Here is an 18,868-nt window from a genome sequence, read left to right as displayed (position 1 = left end):
TCCTCTATTCCACGGATACTTTAAGAGCCTGTCACGTGCCAGGCACTGGGCAAAAGCAGTAGGTGGAAGGACCAGTCAGAGCATCTGGGAGCGAGACCCCTGAACCTGGCCTTGATAGAAAGCGGAACGTGACCAGAGCTGTGGGGAGGGCCATTGTTCCAGGAGGGGAGCCAGGGGTGGCTGCTCAGGGGAGGGGCATCGGAGCTTGAAGGAGGAATAGGAGTCATCCATTCACTCAACAGACATTTATTAAGCACCTGCTGCGTGCGGAGCCGCGTCCGAGGCCCTGGGGACGGTGCACGCGAACGAAGGTCCAGGTTCCTGCTCTGACAGAGCTCATGCTCTAGTGGGTGACGTGTGGACAATGAGCTGAGGAGGGCTCGAGGCAGCTGGGGTGACTGGGGCACAAAGCGTGGATCGGAGCAGGGCCCTGGACGGGGCAGCCACCGCCGGAGCTTGGGAGGCACCGGGGGAAGAAGGTCTGGGTAGAAGGTCCAGCAGATGCAAGGGCTTTGAGCTGGGAGGGTCTGAGAGAAGACCAGCGAGCCTCGCGGGCTGGGGGAGTGGAGGGTGATGGGGTGAGAGGTGGGCGGGATGTGGCAAGAGCTCCTCCAAGGCCTTCGGAGAGGACAGTCCAGGGCTCCCATCTGTCCTCCCCCGGCCGTGGCTGTTTGAAGGGGCTGATGGCTGATGGACTCAGGTACTTGGGGCCTCCTCAGCCGTCACTCAGGAGGAAGCAGGAAACTGCCCACGTGGCCGCTCATGTCATCTCACCCCACGACCCCGGGGCCCTGGGGCGCGCAGGGCAGCTTAGGGCCCCTCAGAAGGTGTGTGGGTCTGGAAGAGGGGCGGTAGGAAGAGCCCCACTGTGCCGAGCACACACACAACCACAAAGACCCACAGGAACAGCCGGTCCACCACCATGGCCACGTACTTCCAGTCCTCAACGACCTGTGGGCGGACAGAGGGGCTGGTTACAGGTGCCCAGACCTCCCTGCTTCCACTCCTTCGTTCAAGTTGGGCCCTCACTATTGGGCAAGGCCCCGCCCCCCCCCCTCCCCCGCAGCCGGAGTCACCTCTGTGCCTCTCAGGTCCTCAATGCCCTTCCCCCAGCATGGCAGGGCCCCCCGACCGTCCAGGAAGCCTGGGCTAGAAAGGTTATTAATACCACACGTTGTGACTCGAGAGCCCAAATCTGTTGTAAATAAGAGGGACGCGGCCCGGGAACGCAAGGCCCCCTCTCTTACGTTCACCCTGAGCCGTGTGGGGGGCAGGCAGTGGGGCCTGCAGGACCCCTGGATGCCCTGCTGCTCAATCTGCTCACTAGTTCCTGTGACTGGGGCCCAGCCTCTGCCTCCACGGAATCTTCTCAGGCCGCCGTGGGGTGTGGGGCCTGCTGTGAACCCTGCTGGCCTCCAGAGGCACCGCCACCTTTGCCTGGGGAACCCGGGGCCTGCTCTGTCCCCCCGGAACGCCCTCCCCCCCCAGGCCCCAGGCTCACAGCCTTGCCCGTGTGGCCACTCTGCCTGTCTTCCCCGCTGGAAAGCGGCCTGATCAGAACCCAGCAGAGGCTCTGGGATTGGAGATGTGGGCAGCAGCGGACAAGCTGACGTCAGTGACCCAGTTTGTCCAGGTACCTCAGGGGTGTGCGTCTGCCCTGCAGAATAGTCCTGTGTCAGGCAGCCCCCACACCCCAGCCACGCTCACGCCGCCTGTCCCCAACAGCAGCGGCTCTCCAGGCGGGCTCTCTCTGGCTTTCTTGGGTTTCGTTTTGACAGCCCCAATTTCGGATGACTTCCTTTTCAGTGTGTGCGTGTTTTCCCCTCTTTCTATATTTGTGTGCTATTTATAGTGACCAGTTGGTTACCAGGCGGGTAGAAGTGCTGAGCACGAGCTGTGCAGCCTGGGCCGGCTTTGGGGTGGCCGTGCTCGGCGGGGGGGGGGGGCGGAAGAAAGCCCAGCATGAGAATGTGGACCACCCAGTAAGTGCACGTGTGCTCAGTGCAGGGGAGGGAAGTTGAAGGACGTCAGAAAGATCTGCATGTGGAGCCTGGCTCCGCCCTGTGCCGGCTGTGTGACCCTGGGCAAGTCAGTGAGCCTCTCTGAACCCGGCTTTCCCCCTTGTGAAATGAGGTCGGAGTACGTGCCACTTCCAAGGGATCCTGTCAGGTCCTGGCAGGGCCCCTCGTGTGTGCTTGCAGCTCAGTGACCCGCGATGATGATGGGGGGGGGGGGGTCCTGCCTGGCTGCTCCCCACAAGAGGCTTTTAATTAATTGAATTAGAAATGGCCAGAGGGCCCTGAGTGTCACAGGTGGCGAGAGCTTCAGAAGAGAGCACTCAGGGCGGGTGCACGGGAGACCAGTGCTGCTTGACCTGCACGTACACCGGGACCCCTGGGGGTCTGCTTTAAAATGCCGGCTCTGGGTGCCTCCTGCACAGGCCCTGGCTCACTCAGAGCGTGGCTCCGGGTGGGGGGTGGCCCCGAATTGTGAAAAGTCACCCAGAGGTTCTCACTCAGCCAGCAGGGCCCCATGCTGTGTATTAACATCTGGGACCCAATAAATCAGGTGATGCTGAGCCACCCAGTGGTCTTAAAGGGAGCACAATCAAATTAATTTTTGAGAAGGTGAAATCTGATGCTCCTCTGGGGCTTTAGGCACCGGGCTGTGCGCCTCGTGGCCTCGTGGCCTCGTGGGATCCGGTGAACACGCAGCTCCGTGTCAGCGGGGCCGGGGCTGCGTTTCTCACGCCCAGGACCCCAGGCCGAGCCGCTCACGCTCACGTCCCGCTTTCTGTTGCTTACGATTCTCTCCTTTCTGTTTCACGGTGTGATTTTGGAGTTTTCCGGGCCCGCTCCTGTCTCCTCGTGCTACTGGAGACCACTGGGACCACTGTCCCTCGAGCGTGCGGCCAGTGGGGGGTGAGACTAGGATGTGCCCTCTGTGTTTGTGCAGCCGTGTGCCTGTTGTACAGACCTGTTCAGAGCCTGGTCTGAGGAGGTGTTGAAGTGAGAATGTTCCCGACACCGTGGGATGTGTGGGGATGTGTGACAGCCTCCAGCCGTCGCCATCGCGTTCTGCGTTCGGTGATCACAGGGTCATCCTGTGAAGTGTCGTTGGTTCAGAGCAAAATCGCTTGAGACGCCTACGCGTTAGCGCCTGTTGCTTCGTCCTGGGAAAGCCAACTTCACCTCCTTTTAAAGTCTGTAATTGTCATCGCCCTACCTGACACCGTTACGTTATTAACGTAGCGATGATAACGTTCTAATCGATGTTTCTGTACTCCTGAAAGCCCTCGTGTTTGCAGGGGTTCTGGGCAAGCCAGACGAGGATGGCAGCCGGTGCCCTTGGTGTCCGTCCCGCCCTCGTCCCTAAGGGGCTGACTTGGGGCTCCTGCCTCTCCTCCGTCCCGGGGCTTTCTCCAGCGCGGGGCTGCTGGCTGCACAGCCTGGAAGCGATGGGGAGTTGATGCCCTGGGGCCACCCTCAGCCCTAGGGGTGGGTGCTGATGCCCCCCTCAGAGGGCCTCCCGTGGACTGAGCCCCCGGAGCCCGGGGCAGTAACCAGTGACCGGCCCGCCCTCCGCAGTCTCTCTCCTCCTCACTGTGCTTCCTGAGCTCGCTTCTCAGGTAACGTGTGTCCAGGCCCTCAGCTCAGTGTCTGCTTTTGGGGACCCGAAACAAAAAGGGAGCCCTGGCACTTCCTTCCTCTTTCCCAATGCACGGAGCTGCGATAAAACTCAGGCCAGTTTGGGACTCCGTACTCCAGCCCAGAGATGGGGCTCTCTCGTCCCCTGTGAGTGCGCCGCGGGGAGTGGGGAACGGGCGGGGACAGGGACCGGGCTAGGGACTTACACTCTGGTCTCGGTCATCACTCTTCATATGCTGGGCAATAAAGCTGACGCCCTCCAAGGCCTCCTGCACATCCTGCTGGAACCTCCCGGAAGACCTTGGCCGGAAATCCTGGAGGCCTGCGGTGCGGGAGCCGGAGCCGCCCGGGGACTGGGGGGCCGCAGAGCACATGGAGCTCCCGCAGAGGCTGGAGGTGCTGGCGGCCTCGAGCCTGGCCGGGCGAAGCTGGCCGGGCCGGGGGGCCCTCGCAGGGCTGCTGTCCGGGCGCTTCATGAACAGGAAGGTGGGCAGCTGGCGTAGGAAGCAGCGGCGGACCCAGGGCGCCATGGTGTGGGTGCCGGGCGAGCGGTGGTGCACGTTGAGCACGCACACGCTGGTGACGATGGAGAAGGTGACCAGCACCATGGTGAACATGAGGTACTTGCCGATGAGCGGCACGTCCAGCGAGGTGGGCGGCACGATCTTGGAGATGAGCAGCAGGAAGACGGTGAGCGCCAGCAGCACGGAGATGCACAGCGTCATCTTCTCGCCGCAGTCGGACGGCAGGTAGAAGACGAGGATGGCCAGCGAGGTGATGAGCACGCAGGGGACGATGAGGTTGATGGTGTAGAAGAGGGGCTTGCGCTTGATGATGAAGTCGTAGGTGACGTCCACGTAGCTGGGGTCCCGCGGGTTCACCGTCCTTCGCCCCGGCAGCGCCACGATGTCCCACTCGCCGCTGGGGGTGAAGTCGTCCATGCTGGCCGTGGGCGACTTGAGAACCATGTCGATCTCCGTGTGGTCGTAGGTCCAGGAACGGAACTTGAGGGTGCAGTTCTGCTGGTCGAAGGGGAAGTGCTTCACCTCGATCTTGCAGGCGCTCTTGTAGATGGCGGGCGGCAGCCAGAAGATGCTGCCGTTGGAGCGGACCACCACGTTGGTGTACAGGGACACCTCGTAGGTCCCGTCGGCGCTAGAGGCGTGGACAGGAGAACCGCGTGAAGTCCGCAGGCCTGGCCTTCTCTCAGAACTCGCCCACTGGCCCTGAGGATCGTTTCTCACGGGTCATCCTTCCTTCCAGCCTCTGGTGCCCTCACCGAAAAGGCCGCCTTCCAGAAGGCCCTCCCCCCCCCACCCCCACCCCCGTCACTCCCCACCCCCCCCACCCCCCCCACCCCCCCCACCCCCGACACTCCCCACCCCCGTCACTCCCCCCCGTCACTCCCCACCCCCCCCACCCCCGTCACTCCCCAACCCCCCCACCCCCGTCACTCCCCACCCCCCCACCCCCGTCACTCCCCACCCCCCCACCCCCGTCACTCCCCCCCCCGTCACTCCCCACCCCCGACACTCCCCACCCCTGTCACTCCCCACCCCCCCACCCCCGTCACTCCCCACCCCCCCACCCCCGTCACTCCCCACCCCCCCCACCCCCGACACTCCCCACCCCCGTCACTCCCCACCCCCCCCACCCCCGTCACTCCCCAACCCCCCCACCCCCGTCACTCCCCACCCCCCCCACCCCCGACACTCCCCACCCCCCCACCCCCGACACTCCCCACCCCCGTCACTCCCCACCCCCGTCACTCCCCACCCCCCCACCCCCGTCACTCCCCACCCCCCCCACCCCCGTCACTCCCCACCTCCGACACTCCCCACCCCCCCACCCCCCCCACCCCCCCCACCCCCGTCACTCCCCACCCCCCCACCGCCGACACTCCCCACCCCTGTCACTCCCCCCCCATCACTCCCCACCCCCCCCCACCCCCGTCACTCCCCACCCGGTCACTCCCCACCCCCCCCCCCCGTCACTCCCCACCCCTGTCACTCCCCACCCCTGTCACTCCCCACCCCCCCCACCCCCGTCACTCCCCACCCCCCCCACCCCCGTCACTCCCCACCCCCCCCACCCCCGTCACTCCCCACCCCCCCACCCCCGTCACTCCCCACCCCCCCCACCCCCGTCACTCCCCAACCCCCCCACCCCCGTCACTCCCCACCCCCCCCACCCCCGACACTCCCCACCCCCCCCACCCCCGACACTCCCCACCCCCGTCACTCCCCACCCCCCCCACCCCCGTCACTCCCCACCCCCCCACCCCCGTCACTCCCCACCCCCCCCCCACCCCCGTCACTCCCCACCTCCGACACTCCCCACCCCCCCACCCCCCCCACCCCCCCCACCCCCGTCACTCCCCACCCCCCCACCGCTGACACTCCCCACCCCTGTCACTCCCCCCCCATCACTCCCCACCCCCCCCACCCCCGTCACTCCCCCCCCCCCCGTCACTCCCCACCCCTGTCACTCCCCCCACCGTCACTCCCCACCCCCCCCCCGTCACTCCCCCCCCCCCCCCCCCCCCGTCACTCCCCACCCCCGACACTCCCCACCCCCATCACTCCCCACCCCCCCCACCCCCCTCACTCCCCACCCCAGGCTGGGGTCTTCACCTGCATGAACTTATTGAGCCTGACAGCAAGGAGCTGGGTTTTGTGGTTACCCCATTTTACAGATGGGAAAACCGAGGCTCGGGGAAGTGAAGTGAGACTACCAGCTAGGATCCCAACTCAGGTCTGTCGTCCCCAGACCGCAAACGTGTTTCGTGCCTCCACTGGTAACGCTGACCTCACAAGAGTCTCTTGCTCCCTGTATGCTATTTACGCATCGTCAGCCAACGCTCCCAACGCCCAACGTTGACAAAGCAACTGAGGGTCAACGAGACAGTATGGAGGGCAGGGAGAGCCCTGCGGTGGGGTGCAGATGCCAGCCCTGGCCCCCCAGCTGTGCTGGATGAGCGAGCGAGGCCCTCCCCTTCTCGGGGCCTCCAATTCCCCGCTGGCGACAGAGGGTGCCGGCTCTGCTCGTTCCAATTCCTTTTCCAGCCTCACAGCCTAGAGGAGCGAGGGGAGCACAGCGGAGGCCCGGGGCTGACTCACGACCTGCCGACCCCCAGGGGCTGGGGCTGCTGCCCCGGCCTGGCCCTCGCCGCCTCGGCAACCCTGCCACTCACTTGTTGTAAAGCACAATGTCAGGCAGCCAGATGCGCTTTGCAGGGATCCTCAGGATGTTCACGCCTTCGTAGCGGGAGCTGTTCCAGGCCAGGCGGTAGTCGGTCCACTCCTGGGCAGACAGGCAAAGCCCTGTCACTTGGCGGTCCGGAGCCACCGAGGGGCGCCCCTGGAGGAAACGTCCCCCGCGCTGCGGGGCCCGGAGGACACTTACCTGTTTCAGCCAGACGTTGGTGGTCATGATCTGTTCCCGCTCGTTCTGGGGAGGGAAATGGGGCTATGAGTTCGCAGGTAGGGGCCTCACGCTCGCTCCAGGGCTGTGTGAGCACCCCCCCCCCCCCGAGCGACACCACCTCCCGGGTGGCTCAGAAGGGTTTCACACCCAGCACATCTGAGACAAAGCTTGTGATGGTCACCCAGATCCGGTCGTCCACTGGCATTGCCTTCCCCGTGAACGGCACCCCCAGCCATGACCCCCACAAGCCAGACTGGTCTGCTTCTTCCTGTCTTGGCTGCCACCACCATCTGTCACCTGGACTACTCTAGTGGCCTCCCTCTGGTCCTCCTGCTCTGCCCCAGCCTGCCTTTAGCCTCTACTCAGCAGCAGGGGCGATCCTTTTTTTTCTTATTTTTATTCTTATTTTTATTCTTCTTTAAGTAGGCTTCACGCCCAGCATGGAGCCCAACGCGGGGCTTGAACTCATGGCCCCGAGACTACAACCTGAGCAGAGATCAAGAGTCGGACACTTAACTGAGTGAGCCACCCAGGTGCCCCCAGGGTGATGCTTTTAAAAGGTTCTTCTCGACGTCTCAGACTATGTTGCTCCACTGAAACCCTGCACTCCCTCCCATCCCACCCAAAGTAAAAGCCAACGTCCTGCTCAGGGCCCCATGGCCCTTCTCCGTCTGCCTCCCCGCCCTCCTCCCTCAGCTCTAGAACCTCATGCCCTCCCATCTGCTCATCCTGCTTCAGCTTCTTTCTTTGCTCCTGCCGTTCCCTCTTTCTGGAAACCCAGGCAGCTAATGTCTTCACTTTCTTCAGGTCCTCCCTGACCTTCCTGCACAACACAGAACCTTGTCTCTCTCCCCCTTACCCTGCTTTATTTTTCTTCATGGCTCTGGACACCATGGCTGCTGGATGCCATCTATGTGTGTGCTCTCTGCCATAGAATTTAAGTTCCTTGAGGACAGAGGGCACCTGGAGGGCTACCTGGGATGTGTCAGATACTTGATGAATATTTTCTGAAGGGCATAAGAGTCCTACCACAATAATTCAGACCACCATAATCCATCTCTCACCTAGACCACCGTAAGACCCTCCCAAGTAGTCTGTGTCTGTTCTGCACCCCGCACTCCCAACATCCGTCCTCCCTGTGTAGCCAGGTAAACTTTCCCTCTCAATCCTGTCCCTGCTCGAGTCACTTCTGTGGCTTCCTTCACATACATAATAAGAATCTAACTCCCTCAGAGGGTCTGCAAGGCCTTGCCAACTGTCTCGGCCCCATTTCACCTCCCCATGCCCCTTTATTCTGTGCTCTGCCCACCCCCTGGCCTTCCTTCTCCCTGTGAATGTGTTTACAGTCTATACCATTTTCCCTGCCTTCTCTTCACCAAGATAACTTCTAGCACCTTGATCTCAGCTTGGGAGTCACTTCCACAAAGAGCCTTTCCTGAACCCCCACCTGGGTAAAGATATCAGTAGGATGAGTTTCAACTGTGACTAACAGAGACCCAGGGTAACACCGGCTTAGAGAAAGTTTACAGTTTGGACATATATAGTGGTTTTGCTCTACAGAACCCTTAGATACCCATGTTCCTTCCAACTCTCTTCTCTACCACACCTAGAGTGCATGGTTCAGGATGGCTGCTAGAGCTCCAACCATTGTGTCCACATTCCAGGGGTAGGTGGGAAGAAGCAAGAGAAGGATGCGTGCCAGTTGTCTTGTTTTAGAGTATTTAGACCATTTACGTTTAATGTAGTGCTGATTATATTTGGGTTTAAACCTACCATCTATTTCCTGTACATTCCCTTTTCTTTTTCTTGCTGTATTTTAATTATTTTATGCCATTTTCTCTGTATATTTTTTTTAAATTTTTTTTAACGTTTATTTATTTTTGAGAGAGAGAGAGACACAGCATGGACGGGGGAGGGGCAGAGAGAGAGGGAGACACAGAATTGGAAGCAGGCTCCAGGCTCTGAGCCATCAGCCCAGAGCCCGACGCGGGGCTCGAACCCGTGGACCGCGAGATGGTGACCTGAGCCGAAGTCGGACGCTCAACCGACTGAGCCACCCAGGCGCCCCATTTTCTCTGTATATTAACATGACTCTTATTTTTTTTTAAATTTTGTATATGTTTTTATTTATTTTTGAGAGAGAGACAGAGTGCGAGCAGGGGAGGGGCAGAGAGAGAGGGAGACACAGAATCCTAGGCAGGCTCCAGGCTCTGAGCTGTTGGCACACAGCCTGATGCGGGGCTCGAACTCATGAACCACAAGATCCTGACCTGAGCCGAAGTCGGACGCTCAACCGACTGAGCCACCCAGGCACTCCATGACTCTTAGTAGTTACCCTGGTGACTACAATACACATATACCTGATGTGTTAGAATCTAATATAGATTAGTGATTACCACTTCCAGAACAGGGGCAAGAACTTTAGAACATTTCAGGTCCATCTGTCCCCTCCTGACTTGTGGGTTAATGTTGTCATTATTTAATTTCTGTATTTAATTACAACCTTGTGAGTTATTGTTTTATACTGTCAATATTAATTTAAATTCGCCCATACGTTTACACTTTCTGTTGTGCTCATCCTTTCCTACATTTCTGTGTTTCCTTCTGGGGTCATTTTCCTTTATGGTTAATGCCTCCTTTATACTGGGTCTTCTTATGTTAAATTCTCTATTTTTTGCTCAGAAAACATCTTTACTTAACCCTCATTTTTGAAGTTCTTACTGGGTATCCACTTCTAGGCATGCAGTTTTTTTTCTTGCAACACTTTTAAGATGTCATTCAGTTTCCTGGCTTCCGTTTTTATCTGTTGGTGTTATTATTGCCCCCACCCTGCCCCCATCCTCCCTGCGGGGACCACTTTTATGTTTTTCTCTTTGTCTTTGGTTGTTGGGAGTTGGAGTAAGATGATCCTGGGCATGGTTTTCTTTACATTTATCCCCCATGGGGTTCACAGAGACTCTTGAATCTGTAGCCTCATGTCCTTGGCCAGTTTTGGAAAATTCTGCCAGCGTCACTCACACACTGTTTCTGTCTTATTCTTTATTTTCACTTCTCCTGTAACTCCAAATACATGTGACAGAACTGACCCTTTTGTCGTGTACTACATTATATTCTTTTCTGTGTTTGCCATCCTTTTTTTCTGTCACTTGTTGATTTATTTGCTATTTGCCTCTCCTCCAGTTCATTAACCTTCTCCTGTGCTACATTACCAATCTGCTATTAAACTCATCCAATGGGGGTGCCTGGCTCTCAGTCGGTGGAGTGTGCAACTCCTGATCTTGGAGTTGTAAGTTTCAGATTAAGTAATTCTACACGTTGGGTGTAGAGATTACTTAAAGGTAACAAAATCTTTAAGAAAAAAAAACACGTAATGAATTTTAAATTCTCCATATTATAATTTTCTTGAAGGTATAGGTATTATTTTCCTTTTAAGAATATTTATTTACTTAGAAAAATTAACCTATTATTAAATTTCTTTACTATTTATTTATTTTTAATAGTGGTAAAATACACATAACATAAAATTTGCCGTGCTAATGGGAGTTGTTTTAAAGTCTGTGCCTGATCAGCCCAATATCTGAATCGTCTGTGGGTCTGTTTCCATTATCTTCTTTTTTCTGTCTTTTCTTATTTCATCTTGTCTTTTTGTGTACCTGGTCCATTTTTATCTGACTTTATATGCCTCCAGGGAGTACTGACTTTGGCTTATTGGCAGGCAGTTACAGGAGGAGTAGATCATCTTAATCTAGTTTGTGACTGAGCTGGTTCAAAGCAGGGTTAGTTTTTGCGAGGTCTGGTCTATTTTTGATTCATTTGTACTCTTATGGGTGGTCTTTGCAGGGTCTCCACCAAGGCCCCATCTCCCCATCTCATGGGGCTCAAACTCTGGCATGTGTCCCCCAGCCCTGTGAGAGCACCAGACATTCAACTTGGCTTCCAACCTCTTAGCCCCTCAGCCCTGGGCTGTTTACCACTCTTCGTATGTGGGGAAAAGTACCAGAGACCGAAGGATCCCCTCCCAGAACCTGGTTCCTCAAGTCCTGGCTGAGCTCTCAAGAACTTCAGACGGTTTTTTGCAGGGGGAGGCATTTTTGCACAGCTTTTCTAGTTGTTCTCATGGACAAGGTGTCTTTTAAAACATTTTTGTTTGAAGTTGAGGCATAATTTACACACCGTGAAACGCACAGGTCTTAACTGTACAGTTTGATGACTTTTAAACATATTACCCACACAGCCCGTCTCCTTTTAAGACGTATCACTCAGAAAGTTGTCGTGGACCTCTTCCTGTCCCTCACTCCCGTTCACTCCCCAGTGGCTGCTGAACACACCTGAGGATACCAGCTCAAGACCCCAGCCACCCCAGGGAGCTGCTTCTGAGGACCTGCCCGCCTCACCCAACACATACTCCTTGCTTTCCCTCTAGAAACTGCCATCTTTAAACTGGTCATGCCCATAATCCTCCCTCCTCGAAAGCCAGACCCTGGAATACAGAAGGTAAAACCCCTAGAACTGAATATTCGTTCTGTGCACAGCTTTCAGGGTGATAACAGCACACAGGGGGACACTCCCAGGCATAGGGCTGGAGGCTGTGTCCCCTCCTTCTGGTACCTTCTGTTATGTCACGGGGCCCACAGAGTAGATCTGGCAGGGGGCAGCCTTAGCCTGAAAGCATGACCAGAGCCACCTGCCTGCTTCCCCTAACCAGGGCAACAGCTGCATGGTGGCAGCTGGGCTCACCCCATTAAGCAAAAAGCCCTTGGCTGGACAGTAACAGACACGAGCCTGGGCCTGGCCTGAAGCCCTTATTCTTTTCAGTCGGCCTGCAGAGGGAAGAAGGACAGAGAGGCTTTCTGTCCTTCCCCCATTCTCGGGCTCTGCTTCCTCCCAGGGCTCTGCTTGGAGGGGCCGGGTTTGTGGGAGCCGGTTATGCTTGGGAGAGAGAAGGCAGCCACCTGTCCCCAGGAGGTTCAGCCCCTCGATTATCTCCTTCCCATGAGACACAGCGCCTTACAATGCTCCCCTCAGAGCTACTGCTCGGGACAGGGTCCAAGCCCGTGGGTGGGGACGCACCCACACAGGGAAGGTTAACTGTGGACCATGGTTCCTTTGGACACCCCCAGCTCAGAGGCCAGGGGGGGGAAGGGGAGCTCCCTGATATCTCAGCCTCCTCAGCACCCCTACACCTGCCCCACACCCACACATCAAGAGCTGACAACCTACGTGTGAACTCTGCAACCCGTTCCTCCTTTCCAGGGCTGCACAGCTGCCCTCCTCTGTCCGGACTCTCACCCACTTGGCTGGGCCCATACAGCAGCTGGTCCTGTCCCACCTGGGCCTCTGCAGGCAGTTCCCACAGCCCAGCTCCCACCTCCCCCAACAAGTGGGGGAATGTGAGGTCATCTATTGAACAGGCCAGGGGAGGCGATAATAGGGTAGAGCTTTGAGGATGAGGAGGAGTTTCTGGCCATGCTGGAGGCCCATCTGCTAATGGCAAGCCCGTTGGCTGTCTACCCAACGGTCATTCCCCCTCCACATCTCCTTTGTTAACAAAACCATGACTTTGTTAGATGTCGGACACTCATGAGCTTCGCGGACCCTTCTCCAGCCTCCTTGCCATGTATCCACAAGTCTCAGCCAACTCCGGGTAAGGCCCAGGCATGAGCTGTAGCCCCGGGTGCCTACAGGGCAGGTCTCTGGGACTGTTTTCCTCAGACTGAAAGCGACACCCAAGAAAGGATCCGCCACAGATGTCATCATGTGAGGATCTTCTGTTTGGAGCGGTGGCCACAGTCTTACGATCACGGGGGAGGAACAGAATCACAGAATCCTGCCATCACGGACAGCAGCCTCGGGTTCTGACACTGACATTGACACCATTGGCCTGCCCTTTTCTTGGGTTGTCCTTACTGTTTTAGCCACTTGTACTCGGATGTCCTGTGACTGGGGAGTTAAGGCACTGTCATCAATATAGAGATCATGGGCTAGCAGGTGGCTCCAAGCTGTGGACTAGTGTGCACAGACGGGCAGGGCACGCCCAGCAGAAAGAACACACACAAAGGCACAGACTGGAACAAAAAAGTCATGACTTAGAGGCAGTCGGGACCTTCTGAGTTTAGGCAGATTCCTTAATTTATGCATGTGGAATAGGAGCGGATGAATAATCTGAGCTTGTCTACGAGTCTGGGAAAGCTGGAGGTGAAACCCTGCACCCTCTGGCTCGGCTCTGCCCCCCACCCCCCTCCTGTGCCTGGAGCCGGGGCTGCGGAGCCATCGCTGCGGGCACCTACCACGCTGATGAGCTGGGCCAGGGAGAGCTGGAGCTGGATGGAGATGAGCTGGGCAGAGCCGGTGGCCGGGCGGATCAGGTTATTGTAGCGGGTCTTGTTCAGAAGGTCGTCCACGAGCTTCTCCTCTGCATTGGCCACGCGGCAGTCCCCTGGGAAGACACACAGTCAGCCCTGCTGGGCCCTGAGCGTGCCGATGCCTGTCCTGGCGGTGAAGGGGCCAGCTCTGGGCCAGGGCGTGCAGGCGCCCTCCGGGCTGGCCAAAGCAGCAAGGTGCTGGCAGGCCCGCCCCTCCACGGGACCCCGTGCATCCAAGGTGGAGCTCAGCTCTGTCCCCCGTGAGCTGCCTCTTCCTCTCCCACCTCCCTCTGGGATGAATGGCAGCCCGCACGCAGATGGTTAGTCCAGAAACTGGGTGCCTCCAAGCGTCCATCCTCCCCGTCCGCCCCTCCTGTCTTGTGCCAGGTACCGTGTTACGTGCCTCGGTAACACCAAGCAGAAAGCCAGAAATGACTCCCGCCTCAGCTTCCAGCGCAGTGGTGGGGAGATGTTACTACGGGCTCTATGTGCAGAGTGTGGTGGATGGTGGTGCCTTCGCAAGGAGAGAGCAGGGCTGACTACGGGACATTTCCTGAGTTCAGACCTTCAGGGTGCAAAGTGCCTTTAAAACAGCGAATGCCAGGGTCCCTTTGGCTCCTGGTCTGGAGCTTAAAGGAGAGGCCTGGGTTCAGAGCCGTAATTAAGACGCGGGGAGTACAGCCTCCTGCAGGAAGCCTGGCCTATCCACGGGCCCCCCTGAGCCCCCGCGGCCCTAGATCTCTTGCCAAGCGGTATGTGGGTCTTTGTCCCAACTCCTTCACACGTCTGGGAGTGAAGGTGAGGTTCCAGGACTTGGTCTTGTTTACTGTGGCATCTGGGAGAATGTGTCAGCAATGGGCCGAGGTGGGGGTGGTGCCCTGGAAAGAGACTCTGAGGAAGGTCGAGGACACTGGAGCAGGAGAGCAGCAGGGAAAGAGGAGGAGTTGTGCAGAGGAAGCAGAGTGGGGGCTGGAGGGCAGGTGGGAGGAGGACCGGGGAATAGGGAGGCTGAGGAGGTGGGCGTGAGGCTGCCCGGAGGGGCTGGGTCTCCTCAGGGTGGGATTCAGATGACATCCTTCTCTGCAGGGCCTGCTCGCTTTTTGCCAAATCTCTCCCTCTGGGTGGGGCCGGTGGGCCCGTGGTGTGAATTGCCCGCTAAGCAAGTCTGAGGTGGGCTCCTGGGTGGGGGCTGGGCTGGACACGTGGCCTGGGGAGCAGCGGCCTCTCCGGTCTGCTCTGTGCACTTTCCAAGTCGCTGCCTATCTGGAACACATGCAATATTTAGTGCCTCGTGAAAGATGCTCCCGGGTGCACCTGCTACCCGCCATCCCTCCCCCCGACTGCCTGGGGCTGTCCAGAGGGGGTCCTCTGGATGCTCGGCCTAGATTCTGAGCTCTGCCTCTCAAACCCTTGACCCGTCCCAGAGGCCAGCTGTTTGAATACCCTGGAAGCCAGTCTGTAGCCCCAGGCTAAAGCTCAGTCCCTCCCAGAGCCCCTCTTTAGTATGTATCTTTGGGCTGACCTGTCATTTCAGACAGTGGGGGAGTATCACTTGCTTAAGCCCATCTGGCATTTCTGAGGCAGTTCTGGGGTCAGAATCTGCAGCTCCGGGTCCTACAGGAGGGGGACGCTGGAACCCACATCTCTGCAGCCCCAGGAGGCTGGTCCACCGGGTTCCTGACAGGCCAGCGCTGCTCTGTGGGCCGTGGGGGCTTGTGTTCCAGCTCTGAGCCCAGTTGGGACGTTCCGGCTGCTCCCCTTTGGGGCTGTGTTGCCTCCTGGGCATTCAGCTGGCCTGAAAGACCCTCCCCAGTCTTGAGGATGGGCTAAAGGTTTTGAAAACCTTAGACCGTTTAGTCCAATTCCCTGGTTCTCAGCTGGGGAAACTAAGACCACGGAGGGGAAGCCCCAGCAAGTTAGAGGCAGAGCCAGGTCTCAGAGCCTCTTTCAGAGAAGGGGGCCTCCCTGCCCCCAGTGCCTTCTTTCCTGCCCTCGCTAGTTCCCCCCAAAGGAGACTGCCCCTGCAGAGGCCCTATTGGTAACCAAAGCCGAGTGTGTGTTCATGCCCATGCCTGTGTTTGCGCTTGTATGTGTGAGTGTGTAGGAGGGGGTGGGAATGACCAGCAGGGCTGCTGTGGGCTGGACTGTACTCCCCAAAAGTCTGTGGGAGCCCAGAACAACACATATTTAGGTTTTCCACTCTGTTCTTTTCTGCCTCTGAGTTCAAAGGACAAGGGACTGACCTCTCATCCCTACATGACAATGGTGGTCCAGAATGAGTGGAAGCCTCCAGGGCACCAGTGGGGGGTCACCTCCCAGCCCTGGGGCATACCCTGTTAACCAGAGAAGCCACCACTAGGGGTCGGTCATGACCCAGTGATTCTGATGAGTCCAGGCCTGACCTGTCTCTGTCCAGGGCCTGGCCTTCCGAGGCCTTTCCTGGAAACACTGCTCCAGAGCAGAAAGGGACTTAAAGTCTGAGAGGAAGCCATAGCTAGAATTCCAGACTGTGTTGAATGCGTATACAGGTCGAAAAAGCATGATTTAAAAATCTAATATAGGAAAACTGAAAAGATAACACCTACCGTTTGGATACAAACTAGGGAAGGAAGAAAAGACCAACAGCATACCCTTGGCATGTTGGCATCCAAAAGGCAGAGTGATTTTCAGTTTGGGGCGTGTGGTCTTAAGTGACGAAAGGAACGAGAGATTTGTATTTTTAAAACGTGGCTATAGATTTTTAAAAAAAGATCGAAGTTTTTACCTTTTACAAAAAGCTCACCATATATTATCAGTAGCTTCTCCAGTCATGTGTATGAATCACCTGGATGCTGGTATAAAGGCAGGTTCCCTGCCTCCATTTCCAGAGACTCTGATGCTGTGAGGCTAGGGTGGGGCCCAAGAATCTGCACGGGGTAATTCTGATGCAGGTGGCCCCAGGACCATGCTTAAGAAGCAGCTGACACACCCGAGTCCTCAAGTATGTAGGCAAGGTGTATTATCCCTATAGAACAGATGGGGAAACTGAGGCCCAGAGAAGGGAATGGCATGGGATCACCCAGCAAGTGGTGACGGAGCCCAGACAGACACATTGAGCGGCGACACCACCTTTGGCGAGAACTTCGTTTCCTTATAGGAGCTTATGTGTCCTCTCCTACCTCCACCCAGTGGGGTGTCTCTGTCCGAGGAAGGTGTAGTCCTGGTTTTCTAGGCTAACTAGGGCTCAGAGGACAAGCTTGGGTGGGGCGATAGGAGCTGGAAGAGTCGTTGGAACTCAGGTGGGGAAACTGAGGCCCAGAGAAGGCAGTCCAAACCACATCTGGACTCTGCCTGGGAAGGGCTGTTTGGGTCTCCCCTTCAGCCCTCAGAGACCGGAGAGGGTCCACTTTGCCAGCCTGACCCAGTCTGACCCTGTGCAATCCAAGCCAGCCCAGCCCCAAGGGTCAGTGACCAGGAACAGTGGTGTCTTAAAAGTGTGTTTCTTGGGAGACCCTCCCCGCAACTGCAAAACTGGAGATTTTGGGCAAGTCCCTTCCCGCCTGGGCTGAGTTTCCCTGGTCTCTACCCTAACGGCAGGGAGCCCCTCTCAAGGCCGAGCAGTGGGGTGTGCTCCCTGGCGTCTACACCTGGCAGGCGACAAGCCTGCTGGGACCTGAAATCGGTGGCCCGCAGCCTCCCCTCGCGCTGGTGCAGGGCCCGTGCCACTCGGTCCCGGCTCAGCCCGAAGGTACTCGCCGCGGAGGCTGCCCGGGCAGGTGCACACCACCCCCCCCCCCCCGCCCCGCCCCAAACCTCACAGACCCACCGCCCTGGCCCGCCCCCGAGGCCTCGGCCAGTGGGCTCACCCCGCCCAGGCTCCCGTCCGGCCGGGACGACCTCCGGCCGCTCCCCCGGGCGCCGGCACCCTCCCCTTCCTCCCACCTGTGGCCATCGGACCCGGGCGCCCCTCCCTCCTTTCCCGAAAAAGACTCACCGCGCCGGCAAAGGGCAACCAGGGAGAAAAGGACCAGGGGCTGCGCACTCCTCATGGCGGGCGGGGGCCGGAGAGGCAGCCTCGGCGAGCCCAGCTGTCGGACCACCCGGGCGCGGGAGAGCCGCGAGCAGCGAGGGAGCGCGGGTGCCGGCCTCGGAGTCTGACGGCGCCGCCGGCGGGCACTAGGACCCAGCGGAGAGCCCGGCCGAGCCCCGCCCACCCGGGAGGGGCGGGGCCGGCTCGCGCTCCGGGACCTGCGGCCGCGGGTGGTCGCCCCCACCCGGCTCCCCGCAGCGCCGGCGGCGTAGCCTTCCCCGCGCGAGGCGGGTCGGACTCCGCCCGCGCCGCTCGTGCGGTGGGGAGACCAGGGGACGTTTGCGCGGGGCCCCTGCGTTGTTGGGGAATGTGGTTGTGGTCCAGGGGGGTCCTACCCCTGGGGTTTGCCGGAAGGAAGGAGCGTTGCAGGGAGTAGAGAGTGAGCTGGCTGGAGTGGGGCTCAGCTCTCTGCAGACGCGGGCGAGGGGGCGGGGGGGGGGGGGGGGGGAAGGGGCGCTCAGGAAAAGTGTGTGCCATTGGGGAGGGTGAAATAGCTCAGGGGCCCCTGACCTAGCTTGGGGAGCTGGGAAAGCCCGGGGTGGGCTGCCTGTGTCCCCTCCCCTTCCCGCCTCGGCCTTGCAACCTGACCTGACCTGAGGCAGCTCAGGTGACTCAAGGGGGCAAACACTCTCTCCTCCAGCCTGGTGGTCCTCATCAGGTGTTGGGATCCTTCCTGGGGGTTCGGGACTTCACGGGACAGGCATGACCACCAGGGCAGCCAACCCTACCAGTGGACTTGGCCAGAATTGGTGCCTGAGTCCGGGATCTAAAAGGGCCTCGGGTGATTCCTGTAGCCCGTGGCCCACCCTGGCACCCAGCCCTCCACTGTCTCACTACCCCACCTTCTTGTGTGTCCACCTGGATCACTTTCTACAGAAAATCCTTGCAGCCAAATCCTTGTCTCAGGCTCGGCATCTAGGGGAACGCAAATGAATCCATTTTTAAGCAATAAAAGTGACATGGGGGCCGTGGGTAATGGAGCTTATTAAGACGTAGTTAGTAGTTAGATACAACGCCACAGAAGTGAAGACAGTGAAGTGTTGTCAAGGGGATGAACAAATAGACCACGGAAAGAGAATGAGAACACAGCAATGGACCCAGGACATGCGGACACTTGAAATGGACAGGGGTTGCCTTGTAGATCAGTGGGGAAGGATGGAATCGTCGTGAATAGTATTGGGACAGGGGATTATCCATGTGAAAAGTAAATACAGTTAGATCCCTAGCTCACATCATATCAAAGATAAATGGCCAGGTTGTTTAAAGATCTAGCTGTGAAATGAAAAACTAAAAACTTTTAGAAGGGAACATGGTCCTGTGTGTGATGGTGAAAAGTTGGGAGCCTCTGGAATGTTCATCTGTAG

At 58.2% G+C, this 18,868-nt stretch overlaps 1 protein-coding gene across 2 annotated transcripts; it reads right to left on the bottom strand.

Annotated features, from left to right (window-relative positions):
- Positions 1-230: 230 nt before the first annotated feature.
- Positions 231-17,567, bottom strand: CHRNB4 (cholinergic receptor nicotinic beta 4 subunit). Of its 2 annotated transcripts, none has more exons than XM_078449138.1 (6): positions 17,409-17,567; positions 13,361-13,509; positions 7,053-7,097; positions 6,841-6,950; positions 3,854-4,802; positions 231-951 (listed from the first exon to the last, which is right to left on the bottom strand). In XM_078449138.1, exons 1-6 carry the CDS (start codon positions 17,461-17,463, stop codon positions 811-813), a joined length of 1,449 nt encoding a protein of 482 aa, XP_078305264.1. In that variant the 5' UTR covers positions 17,464-17,567; the 3' UTR covers positions 231-810. The 2 variants fall into 2 exon arrangements, with proteins under 2 accessions (XP_078305264.1, XP_078305265.1); XM_078449139.2 differs by lacking the exon at positions 17,409-17,567 and adding an exon at positions 16,218-16,855.
- Between the last annotated feature and the right edge of the window lie 1,301 nt (positions 17,568-18,868).

Source organism: Panthera onca, chromosome B3 (genome assembly GCF_046562875.1).
Source record: "Panthera onca isolate mPanOnc1 chromosome B3, mPanOnc1 haplotype 2, whole genome shotgun sequence".
Lineage (NCBI taxonomy): Eukaryota > Metazoa > Chordata > Mammalia > Carnivora > Felidae > Panthera > Panthera onca.
This window is presented reverse-complemented; position numbering and strand designations above follow the sequence as displayed.

What these genes read in the sequence shown, in the direction of transcription:
- CHRNB4 (XM_078449138.1), bottom strand. Translation starts at nt 17,463, where the DNA reads ATGAGGAGTGCGCAGCCCCTGGTCCTTTTCTCCCTGGTTGCCCTTTGC. An exon ending in CCAACGTCTGGCTGAAACAG is followed by an intron (nt 6,951 to 7,052) that starts GTAAGTGTCCTC and finishes CTGTCTGCCCAG; the next exon opens with GAGTGGACCGACTACCGCCT. An exon ending in GTGATGACCGAGACCAGAGT is followed by an intron (nt 952 to 3,853) that starts GTAAGTCCCTAG and finishes GTCCGCCCACAG; the next exon opens with GTCGTTGAGGACTGGAAGTA.